This window comes from Nycticebus coucang, chromosome 9, assembly GCF_027406575.1.
Source record: "Nycticebus coucang isolate mNycCou1 chromosome 9, mNycCou1.pri, whole genome shotgun sequence".
Lineage (NCBI taxonomy): Eukaryota > Metazoa > Chordata > Mammalia > Primates > Lorisidae > Nycticebus > Nycticebus coucang.
Window position 1 is genome coordinate 128,700,852 of NC_069788.1, and position 27,826 is coordinate 128,728,677.

At 42.1% G+C, this 27,826-nt stretch overlaps 1 protein-coding gene across 5 annotated transcripts in view; it reads left to right on the plus strand.

The window, feature by feature from the left end:
• The window catches only part of DAAM1 (dishevelled associated activator of morphogenesis 1), a 193,465-nt gene that overhangs the window by 100,191 nt on the left and 65,448 nt on the right, over positions 1 to 27,826 (plus strand). For all 5 annotated transcript variants that reach the window (XM_053601645.1, XM_053601647.1, XM_053601646.1 and 2 more), the window contains exon 3: positions 3,115 to 3,204. In XM_053601645.1, coding sequence (XP_053457620.1) covers positions 3,115 to 3,204 — 90 coding nt within the window. The remainder of the gene's footprint in view (positions 1 to 3,114; positions 3,205 to 27,826) is intronic.

The window sequence follows — 27,826 nt, forward strand, 5'->3', positions numbered from 1 at the left end:
TCCAAAATTAAATCCAGAGACCCTTTAGCAATTCTTAAATTCTTTTTACTCTACAAAAATTCTCTTTGTGTATGAAATCACCTGCCCCTGAATCATCTGTGTTCTCTAAATTTAAAGTCGGTCCATTTCTGCATCGCAGAAGCAGCAGAAGTTGTCTACTCATAACAGCGAGGGGTAGTAATATTCCTGCCCTTTGCTGTGACTTTCTGGGTTCTAGGATTCACGTGTTTCTTCATGCCGCTGCTCAGTTAGCAAAGACTGTGTGCAGTATAGTAAAGGATGCGTTATTTATAGCGCTATTCTCTCTCACACAGATCAGAAGCTTTTTCCCAAAACTAAGCAATGCATTATTGAGCTGTCTGAATAACTGACCTGATTGTTGAGAAGTGATTTATGTCACTATTATTTTCCCCATATCAATAGATGAGAGCAGGTGTGAATAACAGGAAATTAAAAAGGAAGAGAAATAATTACTCCACATATACAACAGCTGTGTGCCAAAGTTCTGGCATTTTTAACACGTTTACTGGAATTTTCTGTAAAAACCTTTGTTTGTTGCTTGCTTATCCCTGTGTTGAAATTCTTAACAGGCAGTTTCTTGTGGTTAGGGTGTAATATCGCGCGTGTGTGTTTTAGTGACCTGTTTACCTTGTTCTTAAAAGAAAATAACAAGTGACTGTGTTTAAAGATGAAATAACAACAGCATAGTCACCACCCCTGGGCCAGGCATTGCGGCCAGTTTACTTAGTGTTGCCAATTCTCACAGCAGCTTTGCAAGAGACGTGATGTGCCTGTCTGGGAAGTGAGGAAATAGAGGGTTAACGAGATTAAGAACTTCCCCAGCTGAGGCTGGCACAATGGCCTGTAGTCCCAGCAACCCAGGAGGCCCAAGAGGGAGATCTCTGGAGCCCAGGAGTTGGGGGCCGGAGGGAGGTGTGGTCATACCCATAAATAGCTACTACTTTCCAGCCAGGCAACAAGACAAGCCTGTTTCACAAAATACTACTACTACTACTACTAATACTAAAGAAACCCAGAGCTTCCTCAGGGAAGCTAGCCTATCTGGTACTAGATTGTAGCCCAGCCCTGAAGGTGTGGGTGCTAACAAGTTAGGGTGTACGGGTCTAACTAGGACTTGGCCTGGTACAGTGATGGAGGTTATAAATGGAAAAGCTCAAAAGACAGGCTGAGGAAGGGATAATTTATTTTGTAGGAGAAGATTTAGAACTGGGAAGGCAAAACAGCCCAGGTGCCCTATTTTTATTTTTTTGTTTTTGGAGATGAGAGTCTCACTCTGTTGCCCTGGGTAGAGTGCTATGGTGTTGTAGCTCACAGCAACCTCAAACTCTTGGGCTCAAGCCATCCTTCTGCCTCAGCCTCCTGAGTAACTGGAACTACCTGTGTACACCACCACACCTGCTTTTAGTAGAGATGGGGTCTCGCTTTTGCTCAGGTTGGTCTCAAACTCCTGAGCTGAAGCAGTCCTCCTTCCTTCGCCTCCCAGATTGCTAGGATTACAGGCCTGAGCCACCACACCTGGCTTTTAAGGCAGGGGCTCTGACGTGTGGACCCTGCCTGCAGGCCGTGCAACACCGTGGAACTGTAGAAATGTGAATCCTTACACACCCCCAGCTTGTTCTCTCCTCACCACCAGTGATGGGGGATGAAGGAGCCCTCCGGGTGATGGTGGTGTGGGCCAGGCTGAGAACCACTGCTTTAGGAGAATTCTAGCCTTTCCCAGTAGGGAGGATTAGAAAGGCAAGGAGGAATGTGGGAAGCTGTCACCAGAACCCAAGGAAGAAGTTATTGTGCCTAAGTAAATGTGGGTGGTTTCATCTCAGGAATTAAAGAGGAAAACAGGGGTTTTCAAGGAAGAAATAATAGGACTTATTGACTAACTGGAAGTAGGAGGGTAAGATGTGAAGCCAATATTGCAAGCCCGTGTGCCCACCAGTGTGGCAGGCAGCACTGCAGGTGTCCGCAGAGGCCAGTCGGGGGCACCTCGTCTGTACTCCTCAGGGATCTAAACCTTATTGTCCTTTAATTATTACTTTAAAAAATCTTATTCACACCCACCAACCTACCACCCTCAATTACATAACGTTCCCTGTGGGACTACAAATGCACTAAATACTCAATACCAATAATAGTGTTGACTGTAGATTGCGTTCTTATTAAATGCCAAGAACATTTCTCTAACCACATTGTATTTATTCCATTATTATTATTTATTAATTATGAGTATTTATAAACCGCCTTCCTGCAAGGCTGGGGCTTGAGCCCAGCGCTGACTCTAAGCTGTACCCCACTACAAAATCAGCATTTCCAAGCATGGGTCTGGGAGGCTGAGTCTGGACTCTGGAGTCAGCACTGGGCTCAAACCCCAGCCCTGCGGTTTGCCAGGTGTTTCATCTTGAGCAAGCGACTTGTCCAATCTTCAGTCTAAATTTCCCCTGGCTGTGTTACAAACATGGATGCAATAATGAGTGGGCCTCCTTGGGTTGACATAAGAACTATAGTAAATGAGAAAATGCTTACACAGAAAGTACTTCAGCAAACATTAGTCAAGGTTTATGCAATGAATGTGTCTCTCTCTTGCTCAAAACTTCATTGGCTCACCTTGTTCAAGAGAATAAACTTCTTAGTCTGGCATGTAAGGCTTTCTACAAACTGGTCCCTCCCTACCTCTCAGAGCTCTTATCTGATAATCCTTTGTATCAGCTCAAGGCTTTGGCTAACTGCCTGTCGTCCCCCAAATACAGCAAGTTTGTCACCACAACCCAGCTTTGCTCCCGTTGCTCCCATCTCCTCATGTCCACATCCTGTGGGCCCAGCCTGGAGTTGGCGCGTGTGAAGCCATCTCAGCAAACTCTTGTTTTTATCCAGTGCAGCTGCAGGCAGCAGTGCAGGGCCACAGTGGTGGCTCCGCCGAGTCCTCTGCCAGGGACCCTCTGCTTGCTTAGTGATGCTTAACTAAGCTTCTTCATCTTTTTCAAGTTCACTTAAATATGTATTGGTGGGTTTTTTTTTTTCCTGTCCTTGGTGGTAATAATAACTTTCTCTGTAGGAATGACATTTAACCTATGAAGCACTAATTATTTTTTTTCTTCTTAGGATGAACTTGACCTCACAGATAAACACAGGGAAGCCATGTTTGCACTTCCAGCCGAGAAAAAGTGGCAAATATACTGCAGCAAGAAAAAGGTGAGACGTTTCTTGTGATTACGGTTAACCAGGAAATTACCGTCTTTTATTCCCTTTGGTTTCCTAGTTCACTGCCAGAACTCAGACAGCTCTTTATAACGTTGAAGCCGGATGGAAGGTGGTGTGCTGTGCTGAGGTGTTCCCTGCAGTGAAGTGCCAACTCCTGGCGCGTCACCGTTATTTTCAGCAGCACATCACTGGACCCCTCCATGCTTGTGACTGTTACCTGTAATCGTGTATACCTGAGACCAAAAGTAACATTGGCTTACACAGGGCAGCGCTGCCCCATTCGTTCTTTGTTCTCTATATAAAAGTTTGCACACAGGTAGGGGTAGGACCAGTGTTGTGGGTTCATAGTGCTGCCTGCCTGGGCCGTTAGCTAACAACTTTGTTTGCCGTCTCTTAGGTGTGGCCTTGTCCTTGTGCCTCAAGGTGGCTCTCCAACCATTTCATTCACATTGCAGAGTAAGGAGCCAAAAGGCAAGGAAGGGACAGATCCCCCAGCTCCACTTTCAGGGGCACGTTCCAGGACTTAGACACCAGATTCCCCCCACCTCCCACTGCTCGTTACTTGGCCAGACCCCACAGCAAGGAACAAATCTTTATTCCCAGCGGTCACTTTCCGCATAGACACTGGAGGTTCTATTGCCTCATGAGGTGGGGAGAATGGATGCTGGGGACAGTAAAGCACCAAAAGCTTTCTCTAGCACCCACAGTGCAGGCGCCACTCCATGGCGACTGACTCCTGATGTGAAGTTTACTCTGCCATCTCATCCGCAGGGTCTTAGGTCATTCTGGGGACTAATTCCGCTCCTTCTGTCCCAGCAGAGACACATCTGAGCTGGGATAAGTGGGAAGGTAGAGCCAGGGCCTGAGAGTGCGGCCACCTCTGTGCGGCGGGCAGCAGACGCTTAGGTTGCTCATTCTTGACCTAGGGGGACAGGAACAAACTGTAACAATCCAGTATCTTTTCAAGACACCTATGTCAGTGACTGCTGTCGGGTTGCCCCATCTGCAGGGCCTCAGTTTGCCCCACAGCATCTCTCAGCACCTCTGTCCCCACTTGGCTGCCTCCTGCACTGGCGGGCCGCTCTCCTGGAGCACCTCCTATTACTAGTGCAGGTGCCCTGCCTCCCCCAGGAGCTGCGTGGGCTGCATGTGTGTGCGCACATGTGTACGTGTGCGTGTGTGTGTGCATGTGTGTGTGGCCCTCCCACCGAGCTTTCTGCTTCTGGGGGTGTGGCCCGAGGTCTTACTTGTCTTTGTGACTCTAGCCTCTGACACTTTGAAATGAATTCAGGGTGACTGAACCACTGAGTTGTCATTAGTATTATACTGAACACCGTCAAAAAAATTGTAAAGTCTATTAATTTTCCACGTGAGCGGTCATAATTGGTGACACTAGGTGGCCTTTGCTGAGAGACGTGCTCATCTGGGACCCTTCCTGTGATCTCTGGGCCTTTATCAGATCAGCCCACTTTGAAGCTTTGAGAGCTTTTGTAAAATGAATGGCTTTTTCTCCTCTGGTCCTTTCTCTTACCGACTAGGAAACATCTCTTTGAACCAATTGTCGTGGCTCAAGAAACATACATAATATACTGAGAACGAATTTTAACAACGAACCTGAACTGTGCCCAGCACTGCGACCGGTGTTACACGGGGTGTTGGATGACAAGGGGACTTTCCCACTTCCGTCTTAGAGACTGGAACCAAGAAAGAGAAATGCCCAGCGCCCATGTGCATGGAGGACAATGTCTATTTTGACTCATCTTAGTGCAGATTTTTTTCTCAAAATTAGGAAACAGTGTGCAGTAGGGGTTGAGAATATGCAACAAGAGGAAAGAAATGGGCAGGAAAATAGGAGCAGCTTACTGAGGGGAAAGTTTTCTTCTTTCCCAGATTTCATTACACCCTTGACAGCAATTGAAAGTTAATCATGGAAACTACTGCCCCTCACATTAGAAAAGGCAAACCCAGGAGGATAGTAATGAACTTGGGCTTGCAGCTGCTGCTCATTTTTCAATTTCCAGGCCTATTTGTCCCCTTGCAAACCTCGAGCGTGCATGATGGGGCTGGCTTTTGTCGGCGGATGGGTGTGGGTGTGGCCACTGGCCTCAGAATCCCATTTTTTGGACAGATGGGCCCCTCTAACCAGCAGTGGGCAAGATGGCACAGATCTTCAGGAACATACTTCTGCTGGCCTTATTCCAAAAACACAGATTCTTTATGTGACATAGTGATGGCAGGGCTGGGTGGGAGGAGCCATTTGAACTCTTTGGGAATCCCAGGGGCTTGTCAGATGCGCCCCACTGTACAATGGATGGTAGCATTGCTTGACTAATGATTTTCTTGATTAGAGCTCCTAACTGTTGAAACTTTTCTGTGCCTTTGGTCAGAAACAGGGCTTTTCAGGCACTGCTACAAATTAGGAAATACACAACAAATATGAGGACACAAAAATCTAACTAGAAAAGGATGATGTTTACCTCTCTTCAGAGAATGTGATTCCCGAGGGCTCCATTGCCCACTCTCGGAATGGAGCCCCATGGTGGGCGTCCTCAGAGTTAGGAACAGACTGTTTTCCTTGGAACATCTCCTGTGCAACCTTTTCAAATCAGGCTTATCACCGTTGTGCCAAACCACATCCATTCCTCAAGCCGAGGGAAGGTTGCACTCTTGTGCCTGCCACACGTTTTCCTTTCAAGATTAGGACCCCGAGCATCACAGACATTCCCACACAGAGTGAAGCCGTAGGGTAAGGGCCCGCTAAAGCCAACAGCAACAGACGGCGTGAGTGGTGAAAAGCAAGCTTTCCATGTAAAAATGAACAGAAGTTGTGGAGGCGAGTGAGACAGGGACCCGAGGACAGGGCCAAGCTGTGTTCAGCCAAGTGGCTTTTCCTGTCCAGCAGCCACTGCTTATTGGGCTCTTTGTCCATTTATGAAACTTCTCTAAGTTGCTGGCTAAAAAACCATTTCCAGAGCCAAAATGAAGGCAGCAGAAGTATTTCTGGGGCTAAAATGATTAGAAATAAATTAATCAGAACTTTGCCCATTTGAGTAATCTCAAATTACTCAAAGAGAATAAGATTCTTGTCGCCTTGTCCATAGTCCAGACACATCTGTGAAAGTCACCGGGCTGGTTAGTCAGCCGTGGTCTGTCACAGACAGCAAGGCACTGTCACATCTCTTAACTTCCATGAACGGTCCCGGAAAGGTTCTGTTGGTGGGGCTGGGGGGTATTTTCAAATAGGAAATGTTTGTGGTTCTTATCTTTAAAGGTAATTCCCTTTTTAGTTCCAATCACAACATACTCTTTTGTTTGAATGAGGTTTTTCCCAGTCTCCAGCCAGAAACTGCATCTGTTAACAATCTTTTGGATTTTAAACTGAAGCTTTTTAAACAATGAACCATCTGACCACAAAAGGCATCTGGCCTTGCTGTATTTGCTTATTGTTAACATGATTTTTAAGTCCTGGGAAAAGTAAGGAGTAGATCTTCTGAAGGGAGAAAGTAAGGTGGTGTGTCCACTGTGTGTGCCAACAGCAATCACGTCAGTGCAGAGAGAAGCCTCCTGTCAGGGACATTCTGCCCAGGAGCAGGTGTACGGGTTGTGTCACTTAGCCAGTCCTCTGAGCATCAGAGTTTGCAAAATAAGTGAGCAAGGTTGACAGATACTGTTGTCTGTGGTGACATCAGATATTTTAAACAGATAAGGAGGATGGCTGTGCCTAATGTTTCCTGCCTTTTTCTGGCCTCTAAAACCAAGGATTTTAGGTATTAGATTTCTCATGTTACATTTCAGTATGTTTTGAGATCAGCTTCGGGGAAGGTGAGTTTTTACTTGCTTTCTGAGTATGTTTGATTCTAGCTTACTTAAATCATTCAGGAATCTCACCTATCCTGGCTGGGGGTCAGCTGTTGTCCTCTCTACCAACTGCCCATCTGGTCCTAGACACATTTTGAAGACATCCAGGGAAGGTGGCTAAAAATTCAATTAGTCCTTTTCATTCATTCTTTTATTTGGATTGTGTATCCTAATTGGATCGATTCCCGTAGTCCTCCCACAAAAAGAAATCCTCCCTTCACAACACACACACAGAGGTTAAAGTTGTATTGCGTGCCGATCTTTCAGTTTCTGGAGCCGTGAGGCCCTCCTGTGTTTGTAGTGCAGAGAGGGAATGGTTTAATCAGAGCATGAATTTGGAGAAACATACGCTTAAAGTAGTGGAATTAAAGACAAAAGAAGCCATCAGTTTTCCACACAACTGTGAGCAAAGCAGCTGGAACAGGAAGGGGAGAGAGGAGACCTCAGTGCTCCAGCCATCCCAGTCCCCTAATGAGAAGCTGCAGTTGGAGACGGGGAGAAGGGCAGTGGCCAGACAAGGGGCCTGAAGATTTGAGAGGGAAAAAAAGTTAGATGTCCTCTTCTTTCTTGTCCTGTGTTTGATTAAAGCTACAGCTACCAGAGAGTGAGCGCTGGATTTTCAGGTCCCCACTTTGTTAGATGTTAGGATTTTGGAGAAAGAGCCAGTAAAAGGGAGGGTACGAGACTTCTGTGACCATATTTTTAGACTTTTTTCTAAGTACCTGGTGTGGTCTGCTGCCACTGAGTTTTGACTAGATGGTAGGTTCAAATTGACATTTTTGCTCTTAAGTGATAAGGGCTGAGAGGAAATGGCAGAAGCAATAATAAGTAGAAATGAAATTTGTCCATTTCTCCCTCCTACCTATCTAAAGCTTCAAGACAACCAGAGTCTCAGGACTTCGCAGGCTCTCGAAGTCCCGGTCTTATCCCCTGGCCTTGAGGCTGAAGATCCGCGTATCATCCCAGGTTGAAGCAGTAAGAAATCACAAGCTTTCAGGACCTGGCATTTCCGTCAGCGAAGCAACACAGTTGGTGACGGGCAAGTTGGTGTGGGATTCCTAGGCACGTGTCACATCTCCTCAGGGGCAGACTCTTCTCCTTGGGGACAGACTCTTGGCTAATTCTGAGGATGGTTAAATAAGCCTGGAGCAGATGGTCCTGGTGGGAGAAGCAGATAAAAATCAAATGATTTTCAAGTCTGTCATAAGCTCCTTGACAGGGTCATCAGACCCTGGGGCACAGAGGAAAGAGTGACCCGCCTCTAGGTGTGTTTGTGTGACTAAGACAGTGGATGCTTTACTCACTGGACAAACAAAACTAGGCGCGCTAGTGAGAGCTGATGTCATGCTTTCATGCCATCATCCAGAAACTGGCTCTTTTTTCCAACAGTTAAGCTCTATTCCCATCTACTAAACACTTTCACTTCTGGTTTGTACTTTTTTCTTTCTCCCTTTTAGCAGTGTTTAAAAGGTCAGCTTTACACTGTTGATATAAGCTGATCTTTCCCAAATACAATGTGTAGGGCTTCTTAGGAAATCTGTTAGAGGTTTAAACTTTTGAGCAATGAAGACACCGCCTGGGAAAGACTAAATAACAGAGGGTCGTTCCGGCTGGAAAAAAGGAAGCAAGTGGAGGCCGCAGCACAGGCTGCTGTGTGCCTGGGGAGGCTGTGCTATCTGTCAAGGGCTCAGAAACTTCCAGTCACAAGGTGGAGCTGCCAGGGACCCTCCCATTAAAACTCACCCTTCAATCTGTACTTCCAATGTAGTACAATAAGATATTTTGACAGAGACCACATGTATGTAACTTGTATTACATAATATTATAATAACTAATAAAAAAGAACTATTATAAGTTATTGTTAATCTTTTACTGTGCCTCACTTATGAATTAAACTTTATCATATGTGTGTGTATATAGGACAAAACATAGTATACACAGGGTTTAGTACTGTCTAATCAAGGCGTCCTCAAACTTTTTAAACAGGGGGCCAGTTCGCTGTCCCTCAGACCGTTGGAGGGCCAGACTATAGTTTAAAAAAAAAAAAAAAAAAACTATGAACAAATTCCTATGCACACTGCACGTATCTTATTTTGAAGTAAAAAAACAAAAACGGGAACAAATACATCACACCGCCTCATTTGGCCCGCGGGCCGCAGTTCGAGGACCCCTGACATAGTTTCAGGAGTCTCGGAACTAACCTTCCACAGGTAAGGAGGTGCTATTATATAAAACTTTGTAATAATTTGATCAAAAGTTTACAAAGGTATATTATATAGAGGTAGGTAGACAGACAAATAGTTATTCGGTAGGATTGGAGTGATTTCCTTTGATTTATTTTTTCCTTTATACAAATACTACCCACATTTTCTATAGTACATTATTCTCCCTCTTACCTTGAAAATTTTTTTCCTGTTTATAAAAAATAAAATTGCTGCATTTAAAAACCACAAGGGATGCATTTCATATTAGTCAGCTTTTGGTCAAAGCAGTGGGACCACCAGCAGTCAATTAGGGTCCCGGTCCCCTGTCCCCTCTGCTTTTTACTCTTCCCTGAGCGATTAAAACAAACATGAATCCATAAGCCAGCAGATATTTTTAGTAGCATCTGTGTTTAGGCTGTGACTCTGAAACCACGGTGATCCTGGCCCTGGTGAGATTCCTGGCTTCTCTGGCCAGAGCCCACAGAAGCATGCATGTTTCCACCTTGGCCCAGGAAGGGGCATCATCATCTCAAAGCTGATGGCTCCTCATCTTTCTTTCTTTTTTTCTTTTATTACAAAATCCAGTGCAATGAAAATGAACATCAAATTTTGGATCTGAAGTATAAAATACTATTCATTTAAAGACTCTTTGCCTCTGGCAGTCAAACCACAGTTGTGTCCCCCCCAAAGGGTGATTGGTTCTTGAGGACTTGCCAGCTCTTCCTTTAATCCCTTTGTCAAGTGATCCCAGTTTGGGGCATATTTTTCCCTGCCAGCCTTACCTGTTGTGTTGTTCCAGCTGCCCCCACTGCCACCTCTGCCTCGTAGCATCCAGCCTGGGCCTGAGCTCGCCACACACATTGTGGTGAGGCTACTTCTCCAGGTGCCCGGCCTCCTTGCGGGAGCAGCAGGGGGTACGCAGGCCCACAGATCGGATCAGCACACAATTCATCCCTCTTCTTTGGCACTTGGAGAACTGACTAAATCTGAAATATTGTGGACAAGTTTTGGAACCTTTGTTTGGGGTGTAACCTTTTAGTTCAGTAGAAGCCTGCCTTCCTTCAAGTGGACCATCTCCAAAATCCTTTGAATCCAGGGATCTGCAGTTCTCCTAAATTATGTTTACCCCTCATAATCATTGTAAACTATAGCATAATGTGTGTGACACTATTTTTTCTGAAGTAAAGAGAAGCCAAATCATAATCATAAGACACATTCTGCACAGTTCGAAGCCAGCCAAAGGGGAGCCTAGGAAGGCAGGGTGCCATTTTCTGATTCCATGACTTGGGGCATATTACTTAGCCTATCTGATTTCTCTCTCCTCCTCTGTAAAACAAGATGAAAGTTAAGTGAGATGCTGTGATTATCAGTTAACAGAGAACATGGGACAGGTAATGTTAGCTGTTGTCACAGTCAGTGGTAACGGAGACGACTGTGTTTGTAACAGTGGCATGAACACATTTCTGCTTGTTAACATATATGCTGACCTGGGATTCATTTTTATCTTCCTAAGTAGTGATGCTATTTTCTCAGAACAGTAGAGAGGATTTCGGTAGTATTGAACCACAGGATATCTCAGAGGCAGAAATAGTAATTTAGGAGGCTATATTGTAGATGGGGGGGGGGGGGGCGGCAACCAAGAAAGTTGCTACCATCAGCATCAGAAATTGGAAGAAGGACCCCTTTATGGCAGAAGTTCCAGGGTTGTGATGAGCAACATGCTGCCCCTTAGCTTCAGGGTGGGGTCCTAAACCTGATCTCAGGAGCACAGTTAGTTTATGTTTGGGAAGACTGAGGCCTAGAGAAAGTCAGATTCCACTCCCTTGCCCTGCCTCTCATCCCTGCACCCACCGTGTGCACCATCCTCGCCCAGGGAGATGCTCGTTTGGCGTCACCAGCTGAAGTCAAGTCTAGAAAGTGGGCATGTGTGAGTTGAGCCATTTTTTTAAATAAAATTTGAATTGCTACATTGCTTCCCTAAGAAAGGTAAATGGTTGATGAACAGCTTCTGTTTTGAAATAAGGGAACTCGAGTATTTTTAGATGAAGCTATCACCACTATTGTTGTTTGTAGTTGGGGGAAAATCCTTTCCTCCAAGAGGTTTCAATAAGCAAGCCAATTTTTACCAGTAAGTAATTTAATAGGTTGAAATGAGCTACATTTACAAGTACCCTGTTCAGCCACAAAATTTGCTGAAGATGGAGCATTGTAATTCAAATGTGTATTCAGGCTGTGTTATTTCTGAAGTTAAGTTAGCAAAACAAACTTCAGTGTTGGGGAGATAGTAAAAGAATGTGTCAGCACATTTATAAATACTGTTATTATTAGAAGCCTAAACCTAATTACCAGAATGGACATTCTAAGTTCTAATAAATTGACATTCTCAAAATTTCTAAAAAACTAAGTGACCAAACATCTGATAATTTTCTCTTCAAGTCATAGAATAAACTATTTTTTCCTGGTTGATTATTTAATTTTTGTTAGAAAACTTTTAAATATTTAAAAGTACAGAAGGTGGCTCAGTGCCTGTAGCTCAGCGGCTAGGGCGCCAGCCAGTTACACCAGAGCTAATGGGTTCAAACCCAGCCTGGCCTGCCAAACAGCAGTGACAACTACAAACAAAAAATAGCCAGGTGTTGTGGCAGGTGCCTGTAGTCCCAGCTACTTGGGAGGCTGAGGCAAAAAATCGCTTAAGTCTAAGAGTTTGAGGTTGCTGTGAGTTGTGATGCCATGGCACTCTAACAAGGGGGACATAGTGAGACTCTGTCTCAAAAAAAAAAAACCAGTACAGAAGGTAATAGTTATGCATATTTAACAAATGCTAATGGTTTGCCATATTCACCCTCTTTTAAAAAAAAAAAAAAAATTATAGATATGGTTGATGCCCGAAGGTGACCACTCTTCTGAAGATGGTGTATGGTTTTATTTTTAACATGTGTGTGTATTTATAACCCTACTTCGTGTGTATGTATTCATGAATAATATATACTATTTCTTCATTTTAATTGCTATAATGTTCCATTTTATGAATACGCCACAGTTTAATTGTTTTTATACCATTGGACAATGTTTATTTCCAATTTTTTATTATTTTAAAAATATTGTGGCACACATCCTGTGCCTGTGTTTGAGGTCTCCAGAACAGACACATAATCGTGAAGTTACCAAGTTGTTGGGTAGAAACATTTTCACCCTTCATTACTCTCCAAAGTGGTTATAATAATTTACACCTGCAGTGAATCAGTTGCCAACCACTGGAAGATTTGGTCCTATCTGAGAGAAGGGAACTATTAATAATATCTGATCAATCATTTACACTTTATGTAAGTTTAAAGGTTCCCTGTATAAGAAACTGTCCTGAAAGTTCTTCAGTTTCCCCACATATGTTTCACAAATCAAATTGAAATAAAAATTACTGAAATAGAACATGCTCATTAAAAACAAAAACCCAAGGTTTAGAAAATGAAAAGCATTCCAATCAAATATCCATAAAACCACACAAAAGTACAATACATTCGAAGTCTATAAAATGGATGATTCGCTCAACCCTGTGTTTATTTGCTCTGCCGACCCAGGGAGCGGCCCTGTGAGCCTGGTTCACCCTTCCTCTCCCCTAGACCTCTCTGCACCCTCAGTTCCAGTCCAGGCAAATTGTGTGTCCATCTTTGGCAAGCTCTTGACTGACATATGCCATCAGCAAACATAGGAAGGTCCTCGGAGGCATCTGCAGGTTCCCTGGTTGGTGGCCAACGCACAGGTGTGCAAGCCGGCAGGTTGACAGTGGCTGGGAGTCTCACAACCGGGCACCGCTGCTTCCTCTAACTGGAACATCTTTACCTTGAGCATTTCTTTACAAAAATTTTGAGGCTCTCCCCTCCTCTTTTGATTCCTTTGGGTATTCTGAAATTGAGGGGTTGCTCAATTTCAGGTTAAATTGCTGTCAATCTCCTATTCCTAAATTCTGAGCTAGTTTCTGCATTCACATCACTTCATGGATTTGGGGGTTAATTCTTCGGTCTGTAAATACTTTACTTTGTTCTTTACAGTAGTGTAAAAACAGAGAACATGTGTCTGCTTTGTAGGTGCCATTTCTCTTTGATAAGTTTCTGCTTCTTAATATAAGTTAAGTATCTCTAATCCAAAAATCCCAAATCCAAAATACTCCAAAATCCAGAACTTTTTGAGCATAGACGTAACTCTCAAAGGAAATGTTCATTGGAGCATTTTGGATTTGGGGAAGCTGAACTAGTAGGTATAATGCAAATGTTCCAAAATCCAAAAAGAATCCCCAAATCCAGAACACTTCTCACCCCAAGCATCTTGCCTAAGAGGGTGGTGGGCCTGAACTCGTGTCCTCAGTGAAGGATACCCCTTTTTTGTATTTACTTATGTAATCAAACAATAACAAACATAGGCAGGCAATGTACCGCTGAGAAAAAGTTGGAGGCATTTGTTGGACAGCCCAGTTAGTGTGGAGTCATGGGGAGCGCAGGGGAGCCCTGTCCCGTGGAGCTCTCCTTTCCTCTCCAGTAGGGGCAAGCGTTAGCTCGGCACTTGTCACTCACTCGCTGCATTAGGGCTGTGCTAGAGGCTTGGAGCTCTTGCTTTGAATGGAAGCCTGTAGAGAGCAATGGTTCTCAGCTGCCACAGAACAGTAATCAAAATATTAATTCTTAAGCAGGTTCCTTTTAACAGCTCTGGTACAGGACAGGTTCCATGGTGTGTAATTGGAGAGGTTGCAGAGGTAGGAAGGAGTTCGTGATGACCTTGCCTGCCCCCCCACCCTTTGTTCTAGAGCACATAATCCACAGAGCTGCTGTGGAACCAAGATTTTCCCTTTGAGCCCCTTGGCTGTGCACGTTGAAACACACACACAGGCATAGCTCCATTTCATTTCTAAAATTCTGCCATCTACAGATACAGAATTGCACTAGACATGAAAATGAACTACTAACAGTGACCCAAGAAACCTAAGGTGAGTCTGAGCACGCAGTCTTAGGGACAGCTGTGTCTCTGGCAGAGAAGGACATGGCTGTGTCTCATGTCTGAGAATCCACAAGTTGCTGTCCATTCTGGTTATCACTGTGCCACTGGACCTCTGGGGGACGTACATACAGCACAGGAAACACGCCGGCCCAACGCCCCTACCCTTCATCACAGCATTCCTGCCCTGGCTGGCAGTGGAGTACAAATAACCTCAAGCAAAGCTGCAAAAAGGTTTATTTTGATTGCTAACTCTGAACAATTGGGGGTGGAATCCTGGAGCACTTTGAGAAACATTGGGAAGTTACGAATGGTCTCCATAAGAAATAGCATGGTAATTGATTACCAGTGTTTGCCATGACACACAGTAGGGAATGTGGCATGTGTAGCAAATATTTGCTATCCCTGTCCCTGAAGGCTGCCCTGGGCCCTGGATTCCAGGCAGATGTAAATAGCATAGGCTCTGCTGCTCTTCCTTGGGCCTCTCCCTGGTTCTCAGCAGACTCTCCCAGGGCTGGGGGCCCTACTTTCATAGAAAGGCCACCCCAAGCCTGCCTGACTTCACCAACTCTGACTCCAGGAGGTGGTTTTAGAAATGACATCAATGGAAGGAAATGTCCCCATTAGAAGAGTTAGCAAAGAAGAACAGAATACACTTTCTCCGTGTCTTTCCTATACAGGTTTATTTTTTCACTGGTTAGCTCCAGCACACCTAATGCCATGGAATCCCATTCATTCTTGGTGCATTCCAGGATTTCTCTTTGAAAAGTAGCTGGAAGCTTCCAAAGTAAGAATGCACTGCTAATACTTCTACTTTGGGGTTTTCAAAATTCCTCACACCCCAGGCACCTGGTAATTTGTGGCACTAGACATGGGCTACAGTAGAAAGTCTACCGAAGAAAACCACCCTTAAATCACAGTGTCTTGACTTGTCTGTTATTCTCTGTGTGATACAGCCAGCGTTTGACTCGCACTGACCTAAGATGCATTTTGTTTTCTTAGTTTCTAAGACCTAATTCCCTGTGTCTCCGTATTTAGGTATTTATAGTAGTATCTTCTAAATGATGCTTCTCTTTGTTTCTTTTGCCAAAAAACACCGTCGTTGGTTCAGTAGTACATTGTAAAGTCCTTGATGTCTTCAAATAAGGATCACAGCTCTGACTCTTCTAGGGACAGTGACCCTGTGTTAGCATTTTTCTCCATCATCTTCAGGGTGCTCCCTGCAAGGATTATGTCTTCATTTCCTGTTTCCCCCATTCTCTTCTTAGTTTAACTACTGTTTACCAAAGGGTCCTCTCTTGTTATAGCCTGTGTTAAGCATTATATTGCCAGTCATAAACACACTTGGGTTGTTTTCCCAAGGGCAGGTTACAGAACATCAAACATTCTGGAGGGAGGGTCTGGTAGCAGAAAATCTGGTAGCAAGATGTGAGGCTGAAAGGCCACTGACTCTGCTGATAGGATTGCCACACCACGTAAGGGTTCAGTGATGTGTGTCCAAACGTATTAATTCACAACACGACTGGCCCAAAGTGTACCTGGGTCTGTAACACTCCATGGTGACATGTAGATCAAAGATTTGGCTCTTAACAAGCTATGTAGAAATAGTTTGTTTTATGTCCTTGAACACCATTGCATCCCAGGCAGAGTGCCTGCCTGCAGGGGAATACTGGCTGGTATCATTTCTAAAAATAATAATTGGAGAATGTTTCTTTTTCTTTGCCGTGAAAACAAGGAGGAAGTTATCGTATAAAATTGGTTTCAGATGTTAGCATTGTGCTGATTGAGAATTTTAGGTGTCAGTCATATGCCGTGCTGGGAAGGGCTTTGCCAAAGTAATGACTTGTTAAAATAAAATAAATGTCTCAGTTTGGGAAGTGGACTGTAAAATCTCAGCTCTTAGTTCTGTGGCTGCTTTCCTAGATATACCCCAGAAGCCTGTGGCATATAACTGTAAGACTGTGAAGTCAGCTGAGGCTTGTTTTGGAGAGACGCGGGTGCTGGCGCAGGCAGGGCAGGCCACTCTGGGCTCTTCCAGACATGGGGCTGTGCCGCTCCTCCCTATAGAGCAGCCAGATGTCTTTAATGTGACACTCTTTTCTTGCTTTTCTGGGGAGTGTGATTTTGGGGAGAACAAAAATGATAGCTGGCTAAGAAGTAGCACAAATCTGATTTACTTTTGTTTTTGAAGGCTTTTGTCTGTCTGGCTTTTTAATTTCTTCCTTTATAACAATGGGTATATAACAGTTGTACAGAGTACATGTGATGTTTTGATACAGGCATACAACGTGTAATAAATCAGGGAAATTGGGGGTATCTGTCACCTCAAGCATTTATCTTTTCTTTGTGTTAAGAACATTCCACTCTTTTAGTTACTTTTAAATTATACAATAACTTATTTTTGATGTGCGATTTCATTCAGGCCATTCAGATAACGTTGGTGGTTTTGGCCAGTGTAAACAAAGTTTGTGATTCATAAAAAAAATGTTAATGTAACATTTTGTGTTATTAAAGATTTGGGGGAGTTCAGGAAAGCTTGCACTGAATCTTTACCTAGTAGAAGATGCATTGATAAAGAATGGGGCTTAGTAAAACTGCAGGAGAGTTATACTTGACTGTTTCTTTTTTAACATGAGGCAAAGAAAGAATGAAGGGTATAAATTGGTATCGTTTTATGCAGCTCTACTTGCAAAGACTGAGGAACTATTGTCAGAATAAACTTGGGATCTTCTAAGAACTTGTCAGCTCTGAAGTTTGGAGACATGTAAATCTAGGATCGTCTAACTGCTCATGTCTCGTGTTCATGGATTCCTCTGAACAAGGGAGGCAGGGAACTTTGTTCTTTTATTCCTGAATATCAGCACCTAGCATGATGCTCAGCCCATTACAGAATTCGGTAAATGTGTTGTTGGGTGAATATAAAGGGATGGGAAAGAAAGCAAATAGTATTTAAGGTCCAGTTCAGCACTGTGGATGTGAGCACCATCGAGGAGGAATTCTGTTCCCACCCCGCACTGGGGAAGCCACATCTTCACTGTTGCAGTATCCGCACTCCTGTGGAGTCAGGCTGCCTGCCTACGTGTTTAGATTTTGAACTGCTGCCTTATCTTTGGGAGAGTTAGCAGACTGCGTGTGACTCTAACGTGGACCAGACTGTAAGGCAGTGGTGGTGACATAGTCCTCTTTCTGGCTAGTATGTCTAAACGTACTGAGTTCACACCTTTATCTGACAAGTGACACGGAAGCTCAAATACCCGACCAGCAGAATCCCTGGAGAGGGTCAAGGACCAAGGCTCCCTCCCAAGGTAGATGGGATAGAATAGTCCAAGCTCAGCGGGCTCCTGTGTGAGACTCAGCAATGTGCACAGAGAAGCCGTGCCCTGTAGCCCATGCAGGGTGACAGAGACAGACAGAATTGAGGTGAAGAGACCCAAACGGGGTACATATTCTTGAGGAAGAGCTCTGGGCAAGCCTGAGCATTTGGACAATTTAGACCTGAGGAGCCTGGAGCAGAAGATAGGCAGGCAGGTTGGCCTCCATGTTACACTTTTGTAGATTATGTCTTCTTCAAGCACTAGTCATACATCTTTCATTTTGCGTTGATATTGAAATGGGGAGGAATTATGGAGTAGCCTCTCTATTCCTGTTTACTGAAATGCGGACTGTGTCTCACAGAATTCATGATTGTCCTCTTGAGCAGTTTTGTATCTATTTGTAAATTCCTTCCAACATTCATGATGCTTGTTGTACTTTCACTCTTTGGATTCTCTTTTTAACCAGTTGTAACATCTTACTACTTCCCTTATTTATTTATTTATATTATTATTGTTGAGGATTCATTGAGGGCAGAAGAAACCAGGCTACACTGATTGCATTTGTTAGGTAAAAGTCCCCCTTACAATCCTGTCTTGCCCCCAAAAGGTGTGTCACACACCAAGGCCCCACCCCACTCCCTCCTTCCCTCCCTCTGCTCTTCCTGTCCCCACCCCTCCCTCCTTCTTTCTCTCTGTGCTCCCCTCTTCCCCCACGCCCACCACATCATTGTCATTAATTGTCCTCATATCAAAATTTAATACATAGAATTCATGCTTCTCCAATCTTGTGATGCTTTACTAAGAATAATGTCTTTCACTTCCATCCAGGTTAATACGAAGGATGTAAAGTCTCCATTTTTTTTAATAGCTGAATAGTATTCCATGGTATACATATACCACAGCTTGTTAATCCATTCCTGGGTTGGTGGGCACTTAGGCTGTTTCCACATTTTGGCGATTGTAAATTGAGCTGCAATAAACAGTCTAGTGCAAGTGTCCTTATGATAAAAGAATTTCTTTCCTTCTGGGTAGATGCCCAGTAATGGGATTGCAGGATCAAATGGGAGGTCTAGCTTGAGTTCTTTGAGGGTTCTCCATACTTCTTTCCAAAAAGGTTGTACTAGTTTGCAGTTCCACCAGCAGTGTAAAAGTGTTCCCTTCTCTCCACATCCACGCCAGCATCTGCAGTTTTGAGATTTTGTGATGTGGGCCATTCTCACTAGGGTTAGATGGTATCACAGGGTGGTTTTGATTTGCATTTCTCTAATTATTAGGGGTGATGAGCATTTTTTCATATGTTTGTTACCCATTTGTCTGTCTTCTTTAGAGAAGATTCTATTTGCCTCTCTTGCCCATTGATATATGGGATTGTTGGCTTTTTTCATGTGGATTAATTTGAGTTCTCTGTAGATCCTGGTTAGCAAGCTTTTGTCTGATTGAAAATATGCGAATATCCTTTCCCATTGTGTAGGTTGTCTCTTTGCTTTGGTTGTTGTCTCCTTAGCTGTACAGAAGCTTTTCAGTTTAATGAAGTCCCATTTGTTTATTTTTGTTGTTGCAATTGCCATGGCAGTCTTCTTCATGAAGTCTTGCCCCAGGCCAATATCGCCAGTGTTTTTCCTATGCTTTCTTTGAGGATTTTTATTGTTTCATGCCGTAAATTTAAGTTCTTTATCCATCTTGAATCAATTTTTGTGAGTGGAGAAAGGTGCAGGTCAGTTTCAGTCTTTTACATGTGGATATCCAGTTCTCCCAGCACCGTTTATTGAATAGAGAGTCTTTCCCCCAAGGTATGTTCCTGTTTGGTTTATTGAAGATTAGGTGGTTGTAAGATGTTAGTTTCATTGCCTGGTTTTCTATTTGATTCCAAGTGTCTATGTCTTTATTTTTGTGCCAGTACCATGCTGTCTTGACCACTATGGCTTTGTAGTACAGCCTAAAATCTGGTATGCTGATGCCCCCTGCTTTGTTTTTATTACTAGGAACTGCTTTAGCTATACGGAGTTTTTCTGGTTCCATACAAAACGCAGAATCATTTTTTCCAAGTCTTGAAAGTACGATGTTGGTATTTTAATAGGGATGACATTGAATCTGTAGATTGCTTTGGGAAGTACAGACATTTTAACAATGTTGATTCTTCCCAGCCATGAGCATGGTATGTTCTTCCATTTGTTAATATCCTCTGCTTTTTCCTTTCTTTGGATTTCATAATTTTCTTTATAGAGATCCTTCACCTCTTTTGTTAGGTATATTCCTAGGTGTTTCATTTTCTTTGAAGCTATGGTGAAGGGAGTTGTGTCCTTAATTAGCCTCATCTTGACTGTTATTGGTGTATACAAAGGCTACTGACTTGTGGACATCAATTTTATATCCTGAGACATTACTGTATATTTTATGACTTCCAGGAGTCTTGTGGTTGAGTCTGTAGTGTTCTCTAAGTATAAGATCATATCATTAGCAAAGAGGGAGAGTTTGACCTCCTCTGTTCCCATTTGGATTATCTTGATTTCCTTGTCTTGCCTAATTATTGGCTAGAACTTCTAGCACTATGTTGAATAGTAAAGGTGACAGAAGACAACCTTGTCCCAAGAGCAAAAGCTTTCAGTTTTACTCCATTCAGTAAAATATTAGCTGTGGGTTTGTCATAGATAGCTTCAATCAGTTTTAGAAATGTGCCACCTATGTCAATACTCTTCAGTTTTCTAATTAGAAAAGGATGCTGGATTTTATCAAATGCTTTTTCTGCATCTATTGAGAGGATCATATGGTCTTTATTTTTGCTTCTGTTAATATGGTGGATAACGTTTATAGACTTGCGTATGTTAAACCAGCCTTTCATCCCTGGGATGAAGCCTACTTGATCATGATGTATGGCTTTTTTGATCTAAGCTGTAATCTACTGGCTAGGATTTTGTTGAGAATTTTTGCATTTATATTCATTAGTGAAATTGGTCTGAAATTCTCCTTTATGTTTGGGTCTTTTCCTGGTTTTGGTATCAGGGTGATGTTTGCTTTGTAGAACGTGTTGGGGAAGATTCCTTCCTCCTCAGTTTTTTGGAATAATTTCTGCAGCATGGGAATAAGCTCTTCCTTGAAGGTTTGATAGAATTCAGGTGTGAAGCCATCCGGACCAGGGCATATTTTTGTTGGAAGATTTTTTATCGTTTCTTTAATCTCAGTGCTTGAAATTGGTCTGTTCAGGAGCTCTACCTCTTCCTGGCTAAGTCTAGAGAGAGGGTGTGATTCCAAATGTTGATCCATTTTCTTCACATTGTTGAATTTCAGGGCACAGAGTTTCTGGTAGTATTCAGAGATAATCTCTTGTATCTCTGTGGCATCTATTGTTATTTCCCCTTTATCATTTCTGATTGAGGTTACTAGAGATTTTACTTTTCTGTTACTGGTTAGTCTAACCAAAGGTTTATCTATTTTATTTATTTTCTCAAAAAAACAACTCCTTGTTTCATTAATTTTCTGAATGAGTCTTTTGTTTTCAATTTCATTGATCTCTGATTTAATTTTGGATTATTTCTTTTCTTCAGCTGGGTTTAAACTTAGATTATTCTTATTTTTCCAATTCCATAAGATGGCTTGTGAGTTTGTTGATGCATTCTCTTTCTGTTTTTTGAATGTAGGCTTCTAAAGTGATAAATTTTCCTTTCAGAACTGCTTTTGCAGTATCCCACAGGTTTTGGTAGCTTGTGTCTCCATTGTTGTTATGCTCAAGGAAGTTAATGATGTCCTCTTTTATTTCTTCCTGCCCCCAAGTGTTATTCAGCAGAAGGTTGTTTAATTTCCATGCCTTTGTGTCGGGTTGAACGTTTTTTTGTTGGAGTTGAGTTCCACCTTTAGTGCCTTGTGGTCTGAGAAGATACAAGGTAAAATCTCAATTCTTTTGATTCTGTTGAGTTTTATTTTGTGTCCTAGGATATGATCAATTTTGGAGAATTTTCTATGTGGCGATGAGAAAAATGTATATTCTTTATCTTTGGATGGAGTGTTCTATATGCGTCTATCAAGCACAGTTGTTCTAGGGTCTCAATTAAGTCCCTTATATCTTTGTTTTATTTTGGTTTAGAGGATCTGTCCAGCTCTGTAAGAGCAGTGTTAAAGTCCCCTGTTATGACGGTGTTATAGGATATCATATTGCTCAGACTAAGGTCTGTTTCAAGAATCTGGGAGCATTTAAGTTGGCTACATAAATATTTAGAATTGAAATGTCTCCTTGTTGTATTTTTCCCTTGACCAACATAAAGTGACCATCCTTGTCTTTTTGACTTTAGTTGCTTTAAATCCACATGTATCTGAAAATAAGATTGCAACTCCTCTTTTCTTCTGAATTCCGTTTGCCTGAAAAATTGTCTTCCAACCCTTAACTCAGAGTTTTAATTTGTCTTTTGAAGGTAGGTATGCAGACAGCAAATAGATGGCTTGTGTTTTTTAATCCAGTCAGCCAATCTGTGCCTCTTCAGTGGGTCAGTAGAACAGGTTGAAGTTGTTTCCTGTAGAGCTGGTCTTGTTGTGGTGAATTTCCTCAAGGTTTGTATATCAGTAAATGATTTGATTTCTCTGTCAATTTTAAAGCTTAGCTTAGCAGGATATAGAATTCTGGGCTGGAAATTGTTCTGTTTAAGTAGATTAAAGGTATATGACCATTGTCTTCTGGCTTGAAAACTTTCATTAGAGAAGTCTGTAGTCACTCTGATGGATTTGCCCCTAGAGGTCAACAGGCGCTTACTCCTGGCAGCTTGAAGAATCTTTTCTTTTGTCTTGACTTTGGACAGGTTCATCACAAAGTGTCTTGGAGAAGCTCGGTTAGAGTTGAGGCGACCTGGGGTCCGATATTCCTCTGAAAGCAGTGTGTCAGAATCTTTGGTGATATTTGGGAAATTTTCATTTATAATATTCTCTAGTATGGCTTCCATTCCTCTGGGGCATTCTTCTTCCCCTCTGGGATCCCTATAACTCATATGTTTGAATGCTTCATAAAGTCCCATAATTCTGTCAATGAACGTTCTGCTTTCTCTCTCTTCTTTTCTGCCTCTTTAACTATCTGAGTTATCTCAAGAGCTTTGTCCTCTATCTCTGAGATTCTTTCTTCTGCATGGTCTAATCTGTTGTTGATACTTTCTATTGCATCTTTAAGTTCCCTAATTGACTGCTTCAGTTCCTTCAGCTCTGCTATATCCTTTCTATATTCTTCATATTGTTCATCTCTTATTTGATTCTGTTTTTGTATTTCCTTTTGGTTATTTTCCACTTTATCAGCAGGTTCCTTCATTTTGGTTAGAGACATTTTGGTTAGAAATCTTCTAGATGCCCTCTCAGAAGAGTCTGCCCTAGAATTGTGAGTCACTGATACGAATATATGAGAAGATTCCTTTCCTGGGAATGAGATACATTTGTTCAAGTTATCTCTGCAAATACTGGGCACAAGGCTATGCTGAACTTATGGAAAATTTGAGATTTATTTATGATTTGAGGAAGATAAACTTGTATTATACAGCCACTGGGGAGTTCTTGGCTTGGTAAAGAGAGTATTTGGGGAGATATACTAAATTGTTTAAGTATTTGCTAGGTGGTTGTTTGTAGGAGAGATTGACTTATTTCATGCAGTTCCCAGGGGCAAAACTAAGGTTTGAAGTATGAGGTGAATTTTCTAAGAATTGATGAAGGTGCTAGCTTCAAAGGCTGCGGGTCCCTGGAAACCATTTCAGAGAGCAGATAATGGTCACCTCCTGGTGACCTCACAGGGACCCCAGTTTTAGGAAACTTGGACTAGGTTGTGTGTAGGGTCAAAGACCAACTGTAATATAATTTTGTGATGGCTTTCGTAAAAAGTATGAAGATATTTTAAAATATTAGGAAAAATGGGGGAGTTTATTTACTCTTTATTCCATGATTCCAAATGCTAATCGTGAAAGCCATTGTTACTGTAAGTCATCCTCCAGTGTTTCCAGAAAACGACTGACATTCTGAGGCTTGGGAGGTGGTGTTGTATTTCCTGTGATCATTCTTTGTGTGGGCCCAGCCAGATTTTGGCAACAGATGCACTTGATGTATAATTGTGGCAGTGGCCAAAAAGCGTAACCAGGATTGGCAGTCCCAGGGACCACACGGCTATCTTGAAATGTGACAATTTAAGAATTATTTTCTGAAACGAACTGCCTTTCCTTGGCAAGCTTCAGATACAGGACACAGTTTTAGCCCACCACTGGGGATGACAAGTAGGTGTTGGAAGGTGTGAAGGAAGCAACGGTCTGAGGAGCCCAGGTTTTTGGACCTCCTCATTATTTTTGCTTCAATAAAAGAATAAGGTAGAAAGGAATTGGAGACAAATATTTGGACTTCGAGGACCTAAAGATGCCATGATAGCTTTTTCCTTTTTATTTTAATAGATTTAGAGGTACATGTACATACAGGCGGTTTCTTGTTACACTTAGAGGTACATGTATGTACGGGCGGTTTCTTGTTACACTTAGAGGTACATGTACTTAAAGACAGTTTCATGTTACACTTAGAGGTATGTACAGGCGGTTTCTTGTTACATGGATGAATTGTACAGTGGTGAAGTCTTGGCATTTAGTGTGTCCTTTAACCAAATAGTGTGCATTATACCAATAGGTTAGTTTTCTTTTCTTTTCTTTTCTTTTCTTTATCTTTTTATTTATTTATTTATTTATTTATTTTTGAAAAAGACTCTTACTCTGTCACCCTGGTTTGAGTGCCAGGTGTCACAGCTCACAGCAACCCCAGTCACTCGGGCTCCAATAATCCTCTTTTCTTTTCTTTTTTTTTTTTTTTTTGAGACAGAGTCTCATTATGTCACCCTCTGGTAGAGTGCTGTAGTGTCACAACTCACAGCAACCTCAAACTCTTGGGCTTAAGTGATTCTCTTGAGTCAGCCTCCCAGGTAGCTGGGATTCCAGGTGCCCACCACCACAGTTGTTGTTGCAGTTGTCATTGTTGTTTAGCTGGCCCAGGCTGGGTTTGAACCACTAGCCTCGGTGCATGTGGCCTGCGTACTGTGCTATGGATGCTGAGCCTCCAATGAACCCCTTGCCTCAGCTTCCCAAGTAGCTGGGGCTAAAGGTGCCCACCACAACACCTGGCTATTTGTTAGAGAATGGGGGTCTCCCTCTTGCTCAGGCTGGTCTTGAGCTTATGAGCTCAGGTGATAGGCCTGCCTTGGCCTCCCAGAGTGCTAAGATTACAGGTGTGAGCCACCACACCCCGCCCTAATAAATTATTTTCAATAACTTCCTCCCTTTCCCCTTCTGAGTCTCTAGCATCCATTATTCTACACTGTATGATCCTACACATCTGTAGCTTAACTCCCACTTACAAGTGAGAACATAGGATATTTGGCTTTCTCTTCTGAGTTACTTCACTTAGATTGATAATGGCCTCTGGTGCCATACAAGTTACTGCAGAAGACATTGTGTGTGTGTGTGTGTGTACATGTATATGTATATATACACATATATATTTATAACCGAGTAGCATTCCATGGTGTGTGTTGTATGTATGTATACCACATTTTCTTTATCCACTCATCTGATGATAGGCACTTAGGTTGATTCCCTATCTTTGTTTTTTTTTAATTGTTTTTTATTAAATCATAACTTTGTGCATTGATGCATTTATGGGGTTCAGTGTACTGCTTCAATATACGATGTGAAATGTTTACAATGAACTAAGTGACACATCCATTACAATTATACTCATTTCTTAATAGTTTTGAAATGTACCATAGCATCATGCACATTAGGTGAGGTTGCCCCAAATACCATCCCTCTGCCCATACGCCCCCTCCCCTCCCCTCTCTCTCCTCTTCCCTTCTACTTCTGGACTATAGTTATGTTTTGCCATTTGTATGAGTATGTAGGTGGTTATATATTGATTTCATAGTAGTATTGAGTACGTTGGATACTTTTTTTTCCATTCTTGAGATTCCCTGTCTTTGTAATCGTGAATTGTGCTGCATTAAACATATGAGTTCAGGTGTCTTTTTGATAAAATGATTCTTTTATTCTGGGTAGATACCTAGCACTAGGATTGTTGGATTGAATGGCATATCTACTTTTAGTTCTTAGAGAAATCTCCATACTGTTTCATAGAGATTGTACTAATTTACATTCCCACCAGTAAAACATCTCCTTTCACCATATCTGTGCCAACTTCTATTGTTTTTTGACCTTTTGGTAGTGGCCATTCATGCTGGACTGAAATGGTATCTCTTGTGGTTTTAGTTTACATTTCCCTGATGATTAGTGATGTTGAGCATTTTTTTCATGTTTGTTGGCCACTTGTATATCTTTGTTTGAAAAATGTTTGTTCATGTCTTTTGCCCACTTTTTAATGGCAGTTGTTTTTCTTGCTGATTTAAGTTCCTTGTAGGTTTTAGATATTCGTTCTTTGTCAGATGTGTAGTTTGTGAATATTTTCTCCCATTCTGTACGTTGTCTGTCTGTCGATTATTTTGCTGGGTAAAACTTTTTAGTTTAATTCCCATTTTTTTAAATTTTTAATTAGTTACGTTTGCTTTTGTACTCTTAGTCATAAATTATTTGCCTAGGCCAATGTTCAGAAGAGTTTTTCCTAGGGTTTCTTCCAGAATTTTTTTGTTTCAAGTCTTACCTTTAAGTCTTTAACCCAGCTTGAGTGGATTTTTTTTATGTGGTAAGAGACAGAGGTCCAGTTTCATTCTTCCACATGTGGCTGTGCAGTTTTCCAAGCGCTGTTTATTGAATGGGGCACCCTCTTCCCATTCTCTGTTTGTTATAGGTGTATAGCTTTAGTTCAGTTTTCTCTATTCCATTCCATTGATTTGTGTCTACTTTTACACTAGTACCATACTGTTTGGGTCACTCCAACCTTGTAGTATAATTTGAGGTCAGGTAATGTGATGCCTGCAGATTTGCTCATTTTGCTTAGGATTGCTTTGGCTATTCGTGTTCTTTTTGGTTCCATATGAATTTTAGGATCTTCTTTCTACTTCTGTGAAAAAGGACATAGATATTTTGATAGGAATTGTATTGAATCTGTAATTGCTTTGGCAGTATAGTCATTTTTACATGCTATGCTATTTTTATTTATTTATTTTTTATTTTATTTTATTTTATTTTTTTATTGTTGAGGATTCATTGAGGGTACAATAAGCCAGGTTACACTGATTGCAATTGTTAGGTAAAGTCCCTCTTGCATTCATGTCTTGCTCCCATAAAGTGTGAAACACACCAAGGCCCCACCCCCCTCCCTCCTTCCCTCTTTCTGTTTCCCCCCCATAACCATAATTGTCATTAATTGTCCTCATATCAAAATTGAGTACATAGGATTCATGCTTCACCATTCTTGTGATGCTTTACTAAGAATAATGTCTTCCACGTCCATCCAGGTTAATACGAAGGATGTAAAGTCTCCATTTTTTTTAATGGCTGAATAGTATTCCATGGTATACATATACCACAGCTTGTTAATGCATTCCTGGGTTGGTGGGCATTTAGGCTGTTTCCACATTTTGGCGATTGTAAATTGAGCTGCAATAAACAGTCTAGTACAAGTGTCCTTATGATAAAAGGATTTATTTCCTTCTGGGTAGATGCCCAGTAATGGGATTGCAGGATCAAATGGGAGGTCTAGCTTGAGTGCTTTGAGGTTTCTCCATACTTCCTTCCAGAAAGGTTGTACTAGTTTGCAGTCCCACCAGCAGTGTAAAAGTGTTCCCTTCTCTCCACATCCATGCCAGCATCTGCAGTTTTGAGATTTTGTGATGTGGGCCATTCTCACTGGGGTTAGATGATATCTCAGGGTTGTTTTGATTTGCATTTCTCTAATATATAGAGATGATGAACATTTTTTCATGTGTTCATCATCGTCTGACATCTTTAGAGAAAGTTCTATTCATGTCCCTTGCCCATTGATATATGGGATTGTTGGCTTTTTTCATGTGGATTAATTTGAGTTCTCTATAGATCCTAGTTATCAAGCTTTTGTCTGATTGAAAATATGCAAATATCCTTTCCCATTGTGTAGGTTGTCTCTTTGCTTTGGTTATTGGCTCCTTAGCTGTACAGAAGCTTTTCAGTTTAATGAAGTCCCATTTGTTTATTTTTGTTGTTGTTGCAATTGCCCTGGCAGTCTTCTTCATGAAGTCTTTCCCCGGGCCAATATCTTCCAGTGTTTTTCCTATGCTTTCTTTGAGGATTTTTATTGTTTCATGCCTTAAATTTAAGTCCTTTATCCATTTTGAAT